General features: G+C 50.7%; 1 protein-coding gene across 7 annotated transcripts; it reads right to left on the reverse strand.

The window, feature by feature from the left end:
* Positions 1 to 499: 499 nt before the first annotated feature.
* Lzts3 (leucine zipper tumor suppressor family member 3) lies at positions 500 to 10,460 on the reverse strand. Of its 7 annotated transcripts, none has more exons than XM_032904216.1 (6): positions 10,350 to 10,460; positions 5,489 to 5,651; positions 5,339 to 5,386; positions 4,540 to 5,022; positions 3,422 to 4,216; positions 500 to 3,066 (listed from the first exon to the last, which is right to left on the reverse strand). In XM_032904216.1, the coding sequence occupies exons 2-6, from the start codon at positions 5,558 to 5,560 to the stop codon at positions 2,368 to 2,370; spliced, it is 2,097 nt and encodes a 698-aa protein (XP_032760107.1). In that variant the 5' UTR covers positions 5,561 to 5,651; positions 10,350 to 10,460; the 3' UTR covers positions 500 to 2,367. The 7 variants fall into 7 exon arrangements, with proteins under 7 accessions (XP_032760107.1, XP_032760105.1, XP_032760103.1 ...); XM_032904214.1 differs by having other exon boundaries at positions 3,359 to 4,216; positions 10,354 to 10,458; XM_032904212.1 differs by having other exon boundaries at positions 3,359 to 4,216; positions 10,350 to 10,458.
* Positions 10,461 to 17,041: the final 6,581 nt, after the last annotated feature.

The following is a 17,041-nucleotide window of genomic DNA, read 5'->3' on the forward strand; positions in this document are numbered from 1 at the left end:
CCGGTAAAGGGAAAATAAATCACTTTGTAAAAGTGGCTAGATGTGATGTTTACAGAACACTCCATTGTTACTGTGAGGCTTTGTGGGGAGGACTGAAGGAAATCCTGCAAAGGACAGGTCACCATTTTCAGGGTCTTTTGTCATTAATTGAAAACCCTTTTCTGTGATTCCATGCTAATCACTGAAGTGTTCAAGTGACTGAGGGCTGCACACAGCTGTCCACATCACCTTCTGGAGAGCAGCCTAGTGTAGAGCTCCTAAGCTAGAGTCAGCTGGTAACATTGTTATCAGCCTGAACTGAAGAGAAAACACTCCCATTGGTAGGAAGCCATGACTCCTGGACAAACATGGAGGACTTGGACTTTGAGCCAATCTCCTTGCATAGCACAATGAGTAACTCCGGTCCCAAGCCTCCTATGGAGAAATAACTGTCCCAGCTTCGTCTTACACCCTCCAACTTTACCTCCCATACTTGCAAAGATTCAAGTTGGCCACAGAATTGCCATCCAAGAGGCTTTCTCCATTTTATTTCTTTGGGAAAGGAAAAATGAAAAGTCTTTCCATCACATATGGTAGATATATATATTTATATATTTATATATTTATATATAATTTATTTTGTGGTTGGACATTCCAAAGCTGTTCATATTTTTCTCTCCCCCCATCTCTTTTGTTTTGTATTAATGCCTTTTCCCAGCCCCTGTGGACCAGGCTTAGGGTCTGGATCAGGTATAGTGAGGGATTAGAGGGATGGGCAGTGGTTGCCAGAGTAGCCTCCAACCAAGGTCATAAACCTGTTGAGGACCACCCAGAAGGAGCTGTGCAGAGAGTTGGAGGCTGCAAATAGGGCACTCCTATTTTTGTGGGGGTGTGCACAGTTTGTTAAACAGTCACCAGTCATGGGAGGAGGCTGGTCAGGGCTTGGTGGGGGGGACTTGCTCACAGTAGTTACCAACCCTCTCAATCCTGACCCCAGGATTCTATCTTGGGGTGGAAGAGAGAGTGAAAAAGAGAAATACAAGGGCTGAGGGCCAAGTCTCCTCTGATTGTTATTGCTGGTGAATTGGAAATTTACTTTCTTAAAAGAGAAATTAGAATTTCCCTGCCTTTCTTGGGGAGATAGAATCTGAGAGATCCTAGAGAAGGAAGTGACACTGACGGTCACGACCCACACTGATGACCATACCAGCCAACCCTGCTGGGACAAACGAGCCAACTCAGGAGTCTGGCGAGCAACCCAAGGGTCAGTAGTCCTCACACGTTAGCCTTGTTCTTCGAGGGCAGTCCTATCCAACTGACTGGCCCCTCAGAACAAGGGCCCCAGGCTCAGACTTGGGCCAGTGGAGCTGGGAGTGAGCAGTGCACCAAAAATCAAGCAGAGCTTTCTGCTGGGAGAAAAGGTGAGACTTGGAAGAAAAGGCAGCCTGGGAAAATGTAAGCGTGAAAGGAGGCGGAGGAGAGAGATGGTGGGGAAACACAGGAAGACATCAGACATCCATCTGACCTCAGAAATGGGGCAAACAGAATAGCTAAGAGGCAGGTATAGCTATAATCAGAGCTGAGCAGCGACCCTGGGTTTGGGGGGTCAACCAAGCAGCAGGGGATATGTAGCCTTGTAGGATCCTGGCCAAAGGGTGAGGGTGGGGCTGAAAAGCCTCTAGGTGACCCTTCCCAAGGATAGGAAGGCGGATCTCCCCTGGGCACTGAGCTTCCAGCCTCAGCTCTCACCTCCCTCAATAAACACAGAGGGACACATGCTCAGGACTAGTCCAGGCTCTGAGGCTTGAGCCCAAGATACCTTGGTGGGGGAGGGGTTGGGCAGGTAGCCCTCTCAACCACAGGCAGGCCATCTGCTCCCGCTTCCCCTGCCAATCTGCCTGGGGAAGGAGAGCAGCACACGAAGGAGAGAGACCAGGAGCCTAGGGTCTGTCAACACTGGTAGACCTACGCAGGCTTCCTCAGGCTGTGTGGCCTAGAAGGAGGCACAGACAGTAGCACTGGACACAAGGTGGCGGCGGCAGCAGCCCAAGAAGGGAAAGGGGTGCTCCCTGGCAATATAAGCCTGCTGCCTCCATCTCCAAGAGGCTTTCCCGGAAAGGGAGCATGCTCCCTGTGCCTGGGACCTCACCCCATTGCACTCTGCCCTCCCCCATGCTCTCCTTGGCAGGAGGGTCTGGAGTGGTTACCCACAAAGGCAGTGCTGGAGCTGCATGGACTGGGGGACAAGGGGGCTGGTCACAGCTGCTTCGAGAACCTCTTTGGTCTGGGGATGTGCAGCACACGTGGGAAGGGAGATGAATGGAAGGGGACATTGGTGACTCCGACCTTCAGACAGGGCACTTGTCAGAAGGTTGTGCACGCAGATAATCAGATTTCTGTGGACTCGATGCGCTCCAGGCGGGAGGGGGTCCAGGCTTTCTTCTCCTCTCCATGCTGGGGAGTAGGCGTACTGGAACCCCCTGCTGCCCCACGCTCCCGAAGTCGCCGCTCCAGCTGCTGGTTGCGCTGGTACATCTCCACGTAACTCAGCTGGAGCTGCTTCTGGTACTCAATGACCTTCTCCTTCTCCTCCAACCACACCCGGCGCTCCTCTGCAAAGCTGGCACCCTGGCGCTCACGGGCACGCCGCTCAGCAGCCAGCTCAGCCTGCAGTCTCCCCACCTCCCTGCGTAGGGCCCGTGTCCCACCCTCTCCCCCAGCATCTACCTCCCCATCAACAGAAACCAGGGAAGCAGCAGCCGCCACCCCAGCCTGCCGGCGCATCTTGGCCTCGTCACTCTCACAGGAGGCCAGTGCCTCCTGTGGCTCAACCAGGTCCACAGGGGTCAGTGCAGGCTTGAGGCAGGCAGGGGGCAGCTCGCCTTCACTCAGCTCCAGGCTGGCCTGTTTGCTGCCGAAGGAGTCCCTCAAGCTGAGCAGCTGTTCCTCCTTCTCCCGGAGCGAGGCCCTACCCTCCCGGAGCTGTGAGCGCAGTCCCACGATCTCACTCAACTTCTGCGACACATCAGCCTGTGAGTCCTTCAGTTGTTGCTTCAGGAGGGAAATCTCACCGGCCTTCTGGCACACCTGGACAAGGACAGATGGAAGCAGAAGCCGGGGTAAAGGCAGAGCCGAGGTAGCAAAGGCTCGTCACAACCCAGCTCTCAGATCTAGCTCCAAAGGCACTAAGCACCTGAACTCAGCCCGACAGGGGGCTCTCTGCCAGATTCATCTCTATTGAATTGGTCCTACTCCTTTCATACTCCTCCCCGCACCCCCACCCGCCCTACACAGTAGTAAGTTTCTGCTCTGGGGTCTCCAGAGGAAGAAAAGACGAAAAGGAGTCAGAGAGGGAAAATCTAAGCCCCCCAGCCCGCACCTCCCACTTAGTTTCCTCCATCCGGGGCAGGAAGTCGGCCTGCTCCTTCTGGCAGGCGGCCACCTTGTCCTCTAGCTCTTCCCGCTGCCTTATCAGCTGGGCTGCCTCCTCCTGCAGCTGTTTCTTGTCCTGCTGTAACCGCAGCACCTGCAGCTGTAGGCCCTGCTGGGCACGCTGGGCACGGCGGGCCACCTGCTGCAGCTTTCCACTGCAGCCCTGCCGGAGCTCGGCTAGCTCCCGCTCCCATGCCTTCTGCCGCTCCTCCAACACCTGGGCCACTGCTGCCTCGCTCTGTTCTAGGCTGCGCCGCAGAGCTGCCACCTCCTGCTCCTTCTCCCACAGCCGTTCCTCCAGCTCCTGGATCAGCGCACTGGGCGAGGGTGGTGAACAGGCTGCAAATGGCAGGCCTCCATTTCCGCCCTCCCCAGATCCCAGGTGGCCTGACCGCCCCATGGATGATGACGACCCGCTCTTACTGGAAGCCCGCCCACTGTCAGAGGTCCCCAGGTCCTGGTAGCCTGACCCCCCACCACCGCCGCCACTACTATAGCCCGGAGTGCCAATGCGGTTGATATGGCTGGTGGAAGCACTGAGGGGTGCCAGATGCTGGCTATAGCTGGAGCTATAGGTGGGCAAGCTTGTGAGTGAGTTCCGGCCTGAGTCTGAGAGGCCGCCGCCCCCACTCCCACCAGCTGGAGTCATGGTCCGAGACTTCTCCAGTCCGCCTTTGAGGCCTGCAGGGCCCTGTCGTCCTTCAGGGGTCCCATTGGTCTGTGGAGGACACAGGTTCTGCATGGAATGGAAGTTCTTGGGTACAACAGGCTTGAAGGCTGATGGCCGAACTAGTGGCTCTGAGCACTGCACAAAAGGAAACAGGGAAGAGACATCAGATTGAGATCCTTGGCCCCTCCTCTTCCTTATGTCCAAGACTTGTTCAAGAACCACCTTCCTGCCCTCTGTTAGATCTCCCCATCTGGAGCTCCACCTCAAGTCTCCCACAACCCATCTCTGTTCTGAATCCACAAGTGAGACTTAGCCCCAGGGTTACATCCATTGCTTCCCATGATGGTTCCCATCCTGCCTCCCATGATTCCCTCTAAGAGCTCCCACCTTAACCTACTTTCTTGGTTACCTCCCACTCTAAACAAGACTGTGAGGCTCTCCTGGTCCTGGGGACTAACCTGGTCTAGCTTGCCAGAGGTGGTCAGGAGCTTGGGTGGGTGATTGGGTTCACGATACTGGGGGGGAGCCTTGTCGCTGCCCCCACTGCTGCTGCTGCCCCCACTGCTGCCCACCACATTACCACAGACATCTGTGTGGTCACTGCCTCGCAGCTCGCCATTGAGGTAGAGAGAGTTGGCGAGAACTTTGTCCTCTGATGGGTAGCGGCCAGGGCCAGGTCTCTCCCTGTTGGTCCCACTACCACTGCTTCTTGGACCAGGGAAACTGCCCTGGCTGCCCCCACCCCCTGTTCGAGTGCCCACGCTTTTCATAGGAAACTCCTGAGCATGGGTCACCCCACCACCCACACTGCCCATAGTCAGGCGGGGATCTGGGGGTCCAAGCTCAGCAGGCCGGGGAGCAAAGGCCAGGAGAGGATCCCTCCCTGGGTCAGCGCGCACAGGTAATGTCTCCAGCTTCGCCATGATTAAGCCAGAAGGGCACTGTGGGCACAAGTAGGAAGGTAGAGAAGTCAAAATCTGTCCCACTTCCACCCCCAAGTCAACTGGGGCCCCACTTTGTCTCTCTTTGTTCCTTACAATGGACACTGGAGTTACCAGGCCTCCAAGATGAAGATGTATATACCCTCAGCTGGGCTCACTCCTTAGCCCCACTCCACCCATGAGCCTCCCAGACCCAGCGATCATCTTAACTGTGCTGCACCTCCCAGAATTTAGTTTTCATTAAATTTACCCGGGGTCACTCCTATATTTCAGCTTCCTGGGCTGGAGAGAATGGACTGATTGAGAAAAGCAGTACCTGAATCCAATAGGGGATCTCAGAGGTTAAAGGAGAGACACAATAACCCTATACAAAAAAAAGCCGACAGCGCGGGTCTTTCCCAGCCCCCTGAACCGAGACGGTAAACCATCAAGGTGAAAGCCAACTAGAGAGTAGACTTCTTCTTACCTTTCCAAAGAGGTGGGGGGCCGGCGGGTCCTCAAGCTTGGGACCCTCCGAGGCCAGGTCTGCAGGGGCCATATGGCTCTCTCTCGAAGTCCGGGCTCGGCCAGAACCAGCTGTGCGACCTTGGACTAGCGGACCAAGCCATCCCGAACTACAGTTTTCTCCTCTGTGAAATGGGAGGAATTAAAAACCGTGCTGCCGCGCGCCAGGCGCCCGGAGGCGGCAGGCAAAGGAAAGAACCCGGGTCTTGGAGTTGGGTGGGCGGAGCTGCCGCTGCGGCCTGCGCCAAGGTCACGAGTAGGAGCAACCATGGTTCTGCAGACCGACGCACCCGGGCTATGGCTGCAGCAGGTAGCGAGAGTCTTCCCAGAGATTTTCCTAGCTTGGCCTCATGGGGGCCTGGTCCCAAAGTGCCCTATTCTCTGAGATTAGTACTTTGAAGTAGTCCCGAAGCAGACAGGCTGGGGCAGGGCTGCAGCAGCACTAGAACACCAGCAGCCACTCCTCCCTCCTGGCTTTTCCCACAGGTGGGTGAAGGAGGGGCGGGGCTTGTGCAACCAGTGTTGACCCCTGAGGATGCCATGCCTGCTGAACCCTGCTAAGAATGCAGTACCACCAGGAAGAGTTCTTGGATTAGCCATTTCTCCACATACACACGCCCCTTTTGGACCTTGATCCCGCTCAGGTGACCATGAAGTCTGCTGAACCAATTCTGTTGGGTGCGCTTTCAAAGCTGTCCCACAGAAGGGGGAGCAAGGCCTCATATTACTCGTGCTCAAAGAGGCCTAATTTGCTTCCTGGTTCTTTTGTCTCAAGTCAGCTCCTCAGAACGCCTGTCCTAGAGGTCTGTATAATACAGGTAGGCAGGGACACCAGGCAAGTCCCCGCCACTGGCTAGAAGCTCTAATAGCTAAAATGTTATGAAAGAAGAGTGCTCTTCAGGTCTGTAAGCCTCAGAAACCAAGCAGGGCACCTTTCTTCCCTATTAAAGTTGGGTCCATATAGCATCCCCTTGAATGCTCTGCAAACCTCCTTCTGCTGAGATGCCTAATTCTAACGTTGTGTCCTTCCTGTCAGGACCCACACCTGGGAGGCTGCCAGCACACATACCCTTCAATTTCTCCTGGCCACACTAGACATCTGGCTCTAGGAGCAGTAAACTCACTAGCAAGCTGGCCATTGCTACTGTAGAAATCCACTCAGTGCATGTTCCCACAGATGTGGAGACCAGCACAGTTGCCATCACCCTCCTCCTTTTGGCCAGTCTGTGCCCACATGTAGGCTGACACTAATCTTGGGCACAAGAAGCACCTAGGGAAGCATCTAAGTGCAGGATGCACAGGTGTGCGGCCCCAAGGAGAGGCCTCTTTGCATTCTGTGACCTCAGATTTTTTTTTTTTTTTTTTTTTTTGCCTTCCCCTAGCTCTTGCTGTCTCTGGGCTGGCGGAATGAAGGTTGGATGGCCTGAGGCTTGAAGCCAACAGGGAAGCCTGAGCACGGTTACAAGAAGAGCTGTGCTCCTCATGCAGCTGGAGCTCGGGTGGAGAGAACATGAAAAGAGACTAGGGCACTGGTGTGGGTGTGACATCATTAACGTGACAGGCAGAGATTGCCTGGGAGAAGACCAAAGATACCTTCTCCAGGGTGGAAAGATGGATGGTTAGTATCCGAGAGTGTTGTGGGTGGGCCTAGCATCGAGTAAGGGCGGTAGAGCCCCATAAGTCTTGGGGGGTGTAGTGTGTGAGCAGCAAGAAGTCCAAGAGAAGCTGTGCCCCGAAAGACAAAGTGGGAAGTGGATTCAAAACAGGGGCACCAGCCAGCCTGGAGACACGGGACCCAATCCCTGCTACTCAGGATTTGGAAGCAAAAGATTGCAAGTTCAAGGCCATCCTGACAACTTAGTGAGACCCTGCTTTACAAAATAAAAAAGGCTCAGGGGTTGACTACTTCCCTAGCAAGTGCAAGTTCCTAGATTCAATCCCTAGTACAAAAAATATATCGGGAAGGAGAGGATGTCGGGAAGGAAGACAGGCAGGCAGGAGGAGCAGCCCCAGCAGCCTGGTCCACTTGAGGGGGATCGCTGGAGCCCAGAAGTTTGATGCAACAACGAGAACCAGATGAGATTCCATCTCAAAAAAGAAAAAGAAAGAAAGAAAAAAACAAAAACAAAGTGAGAAGGAGGAAGGAGGGAAGGAAGGAAGGAAGGAAGGAAGGAAGGAAGGGAAGAAGGAAGGAAAAGAACACAAGGATAGTTTCCAGTGTTGAAAAGAAATATTGCAGAAGGTAAAACTGGAGTTGAAGAACATGGCCTGGATTTAGCAGCTGAGAACATCATTGATGTCTATGTCAAAATGGTTTCAGAAAAGCCGTGTAAAACAAAAGCAGATGGAGCAAAGGGATGACAAGGCGCTGGGAAGAGACAGCAGAGGCCTCTGTTAAAAGAGGACGGAGGAAGCCTTCACTGAAGAAAGTTTGGAATCAAAGGCCTTCCTTTTTTTTTTATTTTTTTTATTTTAAAAGTAACCCTGAAAGCTGGATGTGGTGGCGTGCAGGCAAAGATGGATCAAGAGTTCGAAACCCGCCTTGAGCGTAAACTGAGTTGGAATCCAGGATAGGCTGCATGAGATTGTGCCTCCAAAAACATACAGAGGAACACAGAATAACTAATCAACAGGCTGGAGAGATGGCTTGATAAGACTGCCTGCTGCAAGAGCATGGTTACCTGAGTCTGAGTCCCCAGAAACCCCCTAAAAAAGCCAGTTATGCTAGGGTCTGTAGCCACAGCGCTACGGAGGGCAGAGACCGGAGGACCTCAGAGAGTTGCCTGCTGCCAGCCAAGCTCTAGGTTCAGTGAGAGACTCCCAAGGGGATGAAGCAGAGAGAGCTAGAGCAGGGCGCCCCTGATCCCTCTCTGTGCTCACACACATACATTTCACCAAAAAACAAACAGCATTTTGATAGGAATTAAAAACTAGGTAGAAACACTGAAGGCCGGCACCCCCAGTGAGGCAAGGCAGAGCGCTAGCAAGGGAGCTGCACCAGAGGCTGAGGCGGAAGGAACAGCCTCAGGAGAGAGCATGCTAGCTGAGTGACAGGGGTAGCACGGTGGGTGTTTGGGAAGATCTCTATAAACTGCAACGTGCACAGCCTTTCTGAGCTCCAAGGAGTGAGCATCAGAGTTGGGAGGTGGTCATATGTCATTGTGCTTCACACTCCCTCTACAGGGGCTCCTTCTCAGATTCTTAGGGTCCTAGACATTGTCCTGGGCCTCCCTTCTCAGGCTCTACGTGAGGATGGCTTTGTAGTAAACCCACAGGCAATTCCCATAGAGTTCCTTGCCATAGTTCTAAACTGTCATAGTCAACACCTTATAACTGCTCCCTGCCCCTTGCCTCTTCCAACCCTGGGATCCTGCAAATTCTTTTCTCAAAACCCTGCTAGAGTGGGAAGGACAAGGAGTGGAGTACATTCCCTGGCAAATAGGAACTGAGGGGAGAGGAAGGGCTGAGCTCCCTCTGTAGGACAGTCTCCTCGTGGACTGGCCTAGGTAGCTGTGATCTGCAAGGGCATCACTCTGGGATGATAACCTGTTGCCTGAGCCTGCCTCTGCTCCTGTGCTGTCAACCCTCAGTGCCTGTGACATTACAATACTAGTAGTCAAAGGGACCAAAGGGACTCTGGCTAAACCCTTCTGTGAGCAGGTCGAGTGCCTTAGAATTAGTGCAGCATCAGCTCCAGGTGTAAATCACAGCGCAGCTATGGAACCTCATGCAGACTGTTCCACCTCAGACTCTCACACCTACCTGACAGCGATTTTAAGGAGGAAACAGATTATGTGTAAAACGCCTGGCATTCTTTCTGGCACCCACAATCAAGCAGAGCTTGTCTCTAAGGCCTTTCTTGATATTCATCCTGCATTTCTCCTGAAAACGGCTCTTCGCTCCACACATGGCCTCTTCTCAGCTCTCTGCCCAGCCTATATTCTCCTGGAACCAGTCCAAATACCCCTCAGCATAGCATCCTTGATACCCAAGGGGTCTTGGAGCACTTAGCTCCGGATGCCCCAGGGAGATTTCACTGTGAGGCTTCTCCATTGGAAGTCTGTGTTACCCCAGGGCGCAAACGATATCTTTAGCGGGTCTCTGGACCCTGGCATTAAGAAAATGCAAGGCCAATGCTTGTGGGAATGTTGGTTATGACCATGTAAATAGGAAATGAATTCAGACATAGAGACAAGGAAAAGCTTCCAGGAAGGATTAAGGGAAAGGATTCAGGGAGCAGAACTTCTTGGTTGGGATGTGTGAGGAGAGATTCATCTTCCCTTGGAAACGTGGGCACCTGCAGGGGAAGAGGCCCATCCCCTAGATCCTGACTCTGATGAAGCCAGTGCTTCAGTGCTGAAGGTACCGACAGCACACCCCCACCCACCCGCTCACACAGGAGCCTGCCTCAGCTGTGCATGTGTGTGTCGGAGTCGGGGTTGAGGGGGGGGTCGCTATTCACTAATACATAAACCCCGGCCACAAATTCTCTGCAAAGGTGTCACAGAGGTCTCTGCGGTTGGAGAAATTCCACCCATACCTCCTTCGGTTCTCCACCAACGCGCGTGGCCCCTGGGGGGGGCGGGGTGCAGAGAGAAGAGGTGACATAATCCGGGCCGCACCCCCTCCGGCCGCCACCTCCCCCCCGCGCCGGTTGAAGCGTCCATGACATCATCGGCCTCATCCCCCAGCTCCCGGTACCCTAGCAGCGGGACGCGCCCCCTCCCCAGCTTCCCACCGGCCAGAAGCAGAAAGCGCTGCAACGGACATGGTGACCAGAGGAAGAACCTAGAGGGGCACCCCGGCAGGCCTGTATCACTTACTCACTGCCTCAGAGTCCGGCGCAGAAGCTCAGACACCGGCGCTAGCTGTCCCGCTCTCTGGCGCAGCCCGAAGCCCGCCCCACAGGGCGCGCAGCGCGGCCGGGCTCTGCTCTTGGCCCCTCCCGCCCCGCGCCCGGCCCGCCCACCAGCGGCTGCGGCAAACGCGGGCCCGCCCTCCGGCCACGCCCCCTGGACCCGCCAATCCTGGACGTGGGTGGGACTCGGTGCCTTAACCCCTTTGGTCGCTGAGCGCTGGCCCGCCTGCCCAGCAGGCTGGGTGGCAGACACTCGGCCTCAGTCCCCGTTAACCACAGTACCAAATTCTTAGGGTCAGCTCCCAATTTCTGTCCTCCAACAAACCCAACAAGTCCCTACTCTCTTTGAACTCCATATCTGAATGTATGAGCCCTGTGGTTTACGGACAACCCGGCTTGGACTCTAGATTCAACTCCTGCACCAGCTATTCCCGGTGCAGCAGACTTCCTAATTCCTTCAAATCTGGAGCTGGACAGATGGCTCAGTGGTCAAGAGCACTGGCTGTTCTTCCACAGAACCCGGGTTTAATTCGCAGCACCCATATGATGACTAGTTCCGAAGGATCCGACATCTTCTGGCCTCCGCGGGTGCTGCACAATATATGGTCGAAACAACCATAAACGGAATTAAAAAAAAAAAATTAAGGGGGAAAACAAAACAAAAAACCCTGAAGAGTCTTCAAACCTACAAGATGTGGGAGTGTGAAGGCACCTTTGGCTATGATCTCGCTGGAAGCAAGAGCCAATAAATTGACCAATTTAAAACTTGTCGCTACAGGAAATTTGTACTTTATACCTTGTGCCCCATGCCTGCTGTAAAACTAACAATCCCCACCCCAGAAAGAGATTGGGTTAAAGACTTCATCTTGACTCAGGTCCACACCTTGGCAAGTGCATGTGGCATGCACTACAGGGGCTGCCAACCATCCAGAAAAACTTCCTGAAGGAAGCACTCAGTCTTCAACTGTGACCTTGGTCTGATCAGTTTGAGAGAGCAAGGTAGGCCCAGGCTTCAGCCTTAGCAAATGGCTGGTGGTTTTTTTTTTTTTTTTTTGCTTATTTCTTTTCTTTTTTTTTGGAGTTGGGGACCGAACCCAGGGCCTTGCGCTTGCTAGGCAAGCGCTCTACCACTGAGCTAAATCCCCAACCCCAGCTGGCGGTTTTAATACCTGAAGAGTTTAGCCTTCTTATGACATAGGATAGATTTTCTTTTTTTTTTTGCTTTTTTCCACAACTGTTTTTATTTCCTGTAGTGATTTTAATGAATTCCTGTTTCCAGTTCTAATGATTGCCTTTAAATGTATTAAGTAAATGCCTTTAATCCCAGAACTTGAAAGACAGAGGCAGGATCTCTGAGATGGAGGTGAGCCTGGTCTACAGATTGAGTTCCAGGATATCCAGGGTTACACAGAGAAATACTGTCTCAAAAAACAAAAACCAAACCAAACAAACAACCCCCCCCAAAAAAAACAACCAAAGAATCTAAACGAAGTATATTAAATAAACTAAGAACTTATTTTGTCATTATCAGCCAATGACAAATCATTTATATATTCTAGAAATCTGTGAACTGAGTGTCATGGAACTTGTGGTGATCCCCCTGGTTTGTGGCCACCATATCACAAGATAAATTCCTTTCCTTAAGTCAGAGAGGTAATGTGTCAGCCTTGCTTTGAACAGATAAGTCCAGTTTTGCTACTCTTTTAAGTGAGAAGAGAGAATGGAATATGGGAAGAATCCTCGAGACATTTTCTTTCTCCTCTTCCTCTTCTTTTCTGAGGCAGGTCTCTCCACAGAGCCCTGGCTGTTTGGTACCTCACCATCTAGACTGGGTTTGCCTCCTACTTAGAGAGACCTGACAGCTTCTGCCTCCTGAGTACTGGGGTTAGAGATCCATGCTACCATGCCAGGCAAGAGAAGTTTTGATTGGCCCACAACAGCATGTCATTCAAGGAGTTATTGTGAGGGGTTTTGTTTGTTTAAAGACTGGGTCTCACTAGGTAGCTCTGGATGGCTGGCTGTCCTTGGAGTTCAGTGTGTACTACTCACCGTGGGCCTGAGATCACAGATCCCTTGTCTCTGCCTGGGGAGTGCTGGGTGAGGAGGGTGTAGATCAGGGCAGAGTGTAAACCTAGCATGAGTGAGACCCTGGGCTCCATCCAGCACTATGCACATCCATTTAGGCTGGCTTTGGCTTCTGCCGACTGTTTACCTGGTCTCATGTTAGTGCCAGGATTTCTGCTCTGCTTTTTCTATTCCTCCTTTGGCCCCTTCTGTCACATGACTGGCTTCTGACAGTTCTCAGCATCTGACCTAAGTGAAATGCTTTCAGACTGTGTTCACAGAACTCTTCCTATCTTCCATCTTTAGCCCCTGGTCCTCTCACTGGACATGGCAGCAGAGCTGGGCTTCTCTGTGGAAAGCAGACACTTTACTACTTTTAGAAAGTAGCACTATTTGTTAATTTTCTAGAAACAAAGGATGCCTTTTCAAAGCCACAATACATTCCTGTCACTTTGTGAACAGATTTTAGGGTCCCACCAAAACGGTTGCATTCAGTGACTGTTGTCAAAAGTGCCCCTGTATCCTGAGGAAGCGGATGAAGCTTTTCTTAGCCATCACAGCGTCTCCACAAAGACATTTACTCTGCTCATTTCATCCCTGTTGGCCCGTTCTATTACTCCTCTGTCTTCAATTTAAATTATTCTCCTTACAGTTCTCTGTTCCCATTTCATGGGGAACGTGGTTTTGTCTCTTCAGAGTAATACTGTCAAGGAAATGGGGTTATCCCAGCACTCAGGTGGTTGACGCATGAAGATTGCTGAGAGTTTGAGGCCAGCCTGGGCTACAGCATAAAAACCTGCTTCAAAAGAAAGAAGAAAAGGAGAAAAAGAAGTCATTCATAGCTGTGTGGTAGCATATGCTTGTCCCAGATATTCTGGGGCTGAAGAGATGGTAGTTAGGAGAACCAGCCAGCTACTCTTCCAGAAGACTCTCGAGGTTCAAGCCCCTGCACCTACAGGGCAGCTCACAGTCACCTGGAACTCCCACCTTAGATCCAACACCCTCTCTGGCCTCCAAGGCACAAGTAGCACATGCAGTGCACAGACATACATGCAAGCCAAACTCCCCCAAACCACAAAAGGAATCACATGCCTGTAACCCCAGCACCAGGCACTGGGGAAAGAGAGGCAAGAAATCTGCCACAATGCCAGCCTGGGGTACATAATGAGTGTCAGATGAGCTACCCAGAGAAATAGTAGCTAAAAAAGTAATAAAACAAAAGAAAACCCAACACCTAATGTTTGTGTAGTGGTGCTCTTCAAGTGTATACCTGGCACTTGGAGCTGAGACAGGCAGACCAAAGTTCAAGGGTATCATAGGTTATAGAATGAGTTCTAGCTTGGCCTGGGCTACAAGGTGAGATACTGTTTCCAAACAAACAAATTGCCTTTAAATTACCCAAGCCAGGCATGGTAGTTCAGACCTGTAACCCCAGCTCTTGTGAAGCTGAAGCAGGATTACTGCGTGTTCGAGGCCAAGCTGGGAATCTTCATTAGGGTTTTACTGCTGTGAACAGACACCATGACCAAGGCAACACTTATAAGGACAGCATTTAATTGGAGCTGGCTTACAGGTTCAGAGGCTTAGTCCATTATCAAGGCAGGAACATGGCAGCATCCAGGCAAGCAGGCATAGTGCAGGAGGAGCTGAGAGTCCCACCTCTTGTTCTGAAGGCAGCTATAAGACTGGCTTCCAGTCAACTAAGATGAGGGTCTTAAAGCCCATGCCCACAGTGACACGCCTACTCCAATAAGGCCACACCTCCTAATAGTGCCACTCCCTGGGCCAAGCATATTCAAACCATCACACTGGGATACATACTTTCAGGCCAGCCTGAACTAGAGAGTGAGATCCTAGGAAGGGTGGAGAGGAACTCTAGTTTATCACAGCTTATACTAAGACTCCAGATTATATACTACCTTGGCTTTGGTAAAATCACAGCTTACATGGTCTAAGCACAAGTTGCCCTCCTACTTTAAATGTGTGAATAAATCCCTCAAGCTTTGTACCAAGTAGAGCAGGTGCAACTCCAGTGCAGCCTTGCCTGGCTTGTACTATCTTCTTCCACTGAACTGTGGTCACATTTAATAAACACGTGCTATCAACCTCAGTTGTCTAGGGCCAGGTGGCCGGTTTGGCAGCTCCTGTAACTTAGGCTTGGGGAATCCCTCTCTTAGCAATGGGATAAAGAAGAGCCATTAAAAACAAACATCGAAAGTGACTGGAAAAGAAGAACAGAATGAAGAAAGAATAAAGAAAGGAAGGGAGACAGAGGAAGAAGGAGGATAGAAGAAAGGGAGGAAGGGTGGAATGAAGGAGAGGAGGGAGGGAGGGAGGGAGGGAGGGAGGGAAGAAGGAAGGAAGGAAGGAAGGAGAAAAGACTGATGATGTTGGCCTTTATCCCAGCACTCTTTGGAGGCAGAGGCAGGTGGATTTCTCTGAGTTCTATTCATGGAATTTCAGGCCAGCCAGGGCTATGCAGTGAGATCTTTAAAAAAAAAAAACAAACAAAACACCACCACCAACAACAACAACAACAAAACACAACACTGATATGTCTGGACAGTGTTAGAGTAAGGCAGATAGATTTCTGAGTTGAAGGCCAGCGTGGTCTACAGATCTAGTTCTAGGATAGCCAGGACTAAACACAGAAAACCCAGTCTACAACAAAGTTAACAAGCAAAGAGAGAAAAATAGGAGGGAAACTAACTAGACTACAGAGATTGGCTAGAGAATGACATAAGTGCTTTTGCAGATGTAGGTGAGAACCAGAAGACTAATTCTTGAAAGGAATTGAGTCCTACCCTGTAAAACCTATACTGGAATTCTAATAAATCTGTTGGGCTGATAACTCAGTGCTTACATGGAAGTCCTGGGTTTGAGCTCTCCCATGATATAAAACTGAGCAGATGGTACACACCTGTACTTGTGAGTTAAGCAAGAGGATCAGAAGTTCAGTATCATCCTCGCTTACAGATAGAACTTAAGGTTAGCCTGAGATTCAAGAGAACCTGTATCAAAGTAACTATACACATAAGAGGTAAATCTGTGTTGTTCCCCCGTACTAGGCTCTGTAAGATGTTACGGCAGCACTGGAAAGCAGACACAGAAGGATGATCATTGTAGAATCGTGAATAAAATCACAACCCAAATGTCCCGTGGAGCAGAAAACTTTCAGCTTCAAAGAGGAATGTGGGGCTGCTTTTGTGGGAGAACTGTGCCTCTGAACACCAAACTGTGGTGGGTGATGACCTTAACTCACTTTTAGTTTCGATGTTCGTATAAAGCTGGAGTGTGGTTTGTATGTGTGGATGTCTGGAGAACAGCAGGCACCTTCCCTGACTGCCTTCCACCTTGCTCACTCTCCACCTTGTGTTTTGAAACAAGGTCTTTCCCTAAAGCCGTAGCTCATGGGCCAGACTTACCGGCCAGCGCCTTACGGCAGGGTCTGTGCAGGCCATCTTCCTCGCACACATCCCGATTACAGACATACTCTGGTGCTCGGCATTGATATTGGTGCCCACTGTGTACTTTACCCATTGAGTCATCTTCCCAGCTCCTGTTTTAAAACACTTTAAGACAGGGTTTCTCTGTGTAGCCTGAATGTCCTTGAAATTGCTTTGTAGACCAGGCTGGCCTTGAACTTGGAGATCTACTGCCTCTGCTTGAAAGTGCTGGGATTAAAGAGATGTGCCAAAACTTTTTTTTTTTTTTGGTTCTTTTTTTCGGAGCTGGGGACCGAACCCAGGGCCTTGCGCTTCCTAGGCAAGCGCTCTACCGCTGAGCTAAATCCCCAACCCCAAAACTTTTTTTTTAAACAGCAGGTTTACTTAATGAGGAAAGCCCTTTGAAATTGGACCAAATACTTATGGAAATGACCTATAAAGGTCCTTAAGATGACAGAGACCAATATAAAAAATATAACTGAAATGGTTATGATCCAAGTATGATGAGATTGTTATATAACTGATTCCATGTCCACACAGTCTACGAAAACCAAGAGGTAAAGAAAAATGTAAAACTATATTCATGACTGTATTCTTATCACTTTTTAACTAATTGCATGCCTCACCCAAAGAAGATAGTTTACATTGGTGTTTTGCCTCCATATATGTCTGTGTGAGGGTATCAGATCCCCTTAATTACAAACAGTTGTCAACTGCCATGTGGGCGCTGAGATTTGAACCTGGGTTATTAGGAAACCCAGTGCTCTTAACTACTAAGCCATTTCTCCAGCCCCCAAAGTAGACAGTCTGTTTATACTTGGGAACATAAAAGTATAACATTCGATGTTGGTTTTGTTTTGGGAGCGATTGCTCACACCTCTGATTTCGAGCACTGGCAGACGCAAGTAGTTCTCTGTGAGCTCCAAGCCAGCCTAGTCTACACAGAGAGTTCTAGGTTTGCCAAGGCTACGCAGTGAGACTTTGTCTCTAAATAAATAATAAAACAATAAAATAGTCAATGAGCTCTATCATAATAATAAGGAGCCACCTATACTGAATTACTGTAAACTTCCTTCAAGATACAAAGTAAAAAGAAATATCGATATTGATATTGATCACTACCCTAAGTAAACTCTCTGTACTCCTG

Source organism: Rattus rattus, chromosome 5, assembly GCF_011064425.1.
Source record: "Rattus rattus isolate New Zealand chromosome 5, Rrattus_CSIRO_v1, whole genome shotgun sequence".
In the NCBI taxonomy this organism is placed as follows: Eukaryota; Metazoa; Chordata; class Mammalia; order Rodentia; family Muridae; genus Rattus; species Rattus rattus.

Coding starts and splice junctions, on each gene's coding strand:
- Lzts3 (XM_032904214.1), bottom strand. CDS start 5,560: ATGGCCCCTGCAGACCTGGCCTCGGAGGGTCCCAAGCTTGAGGACCCG. Junction 5,387..5,488: donor CCCCCCACCTCTTTGGAAAG/GTAAGAAGAAGT, acceptor TTTTTTGTATAG/GGTTATTGTGTCTCTCCTTT. Junction 5,023..5,338: donor AGATCCCCTATTGGATTCAG/GTACTGCTTTTC, acceptor TTGTGCCCACAG/TGCCCTTCTGGCTTAATCAT.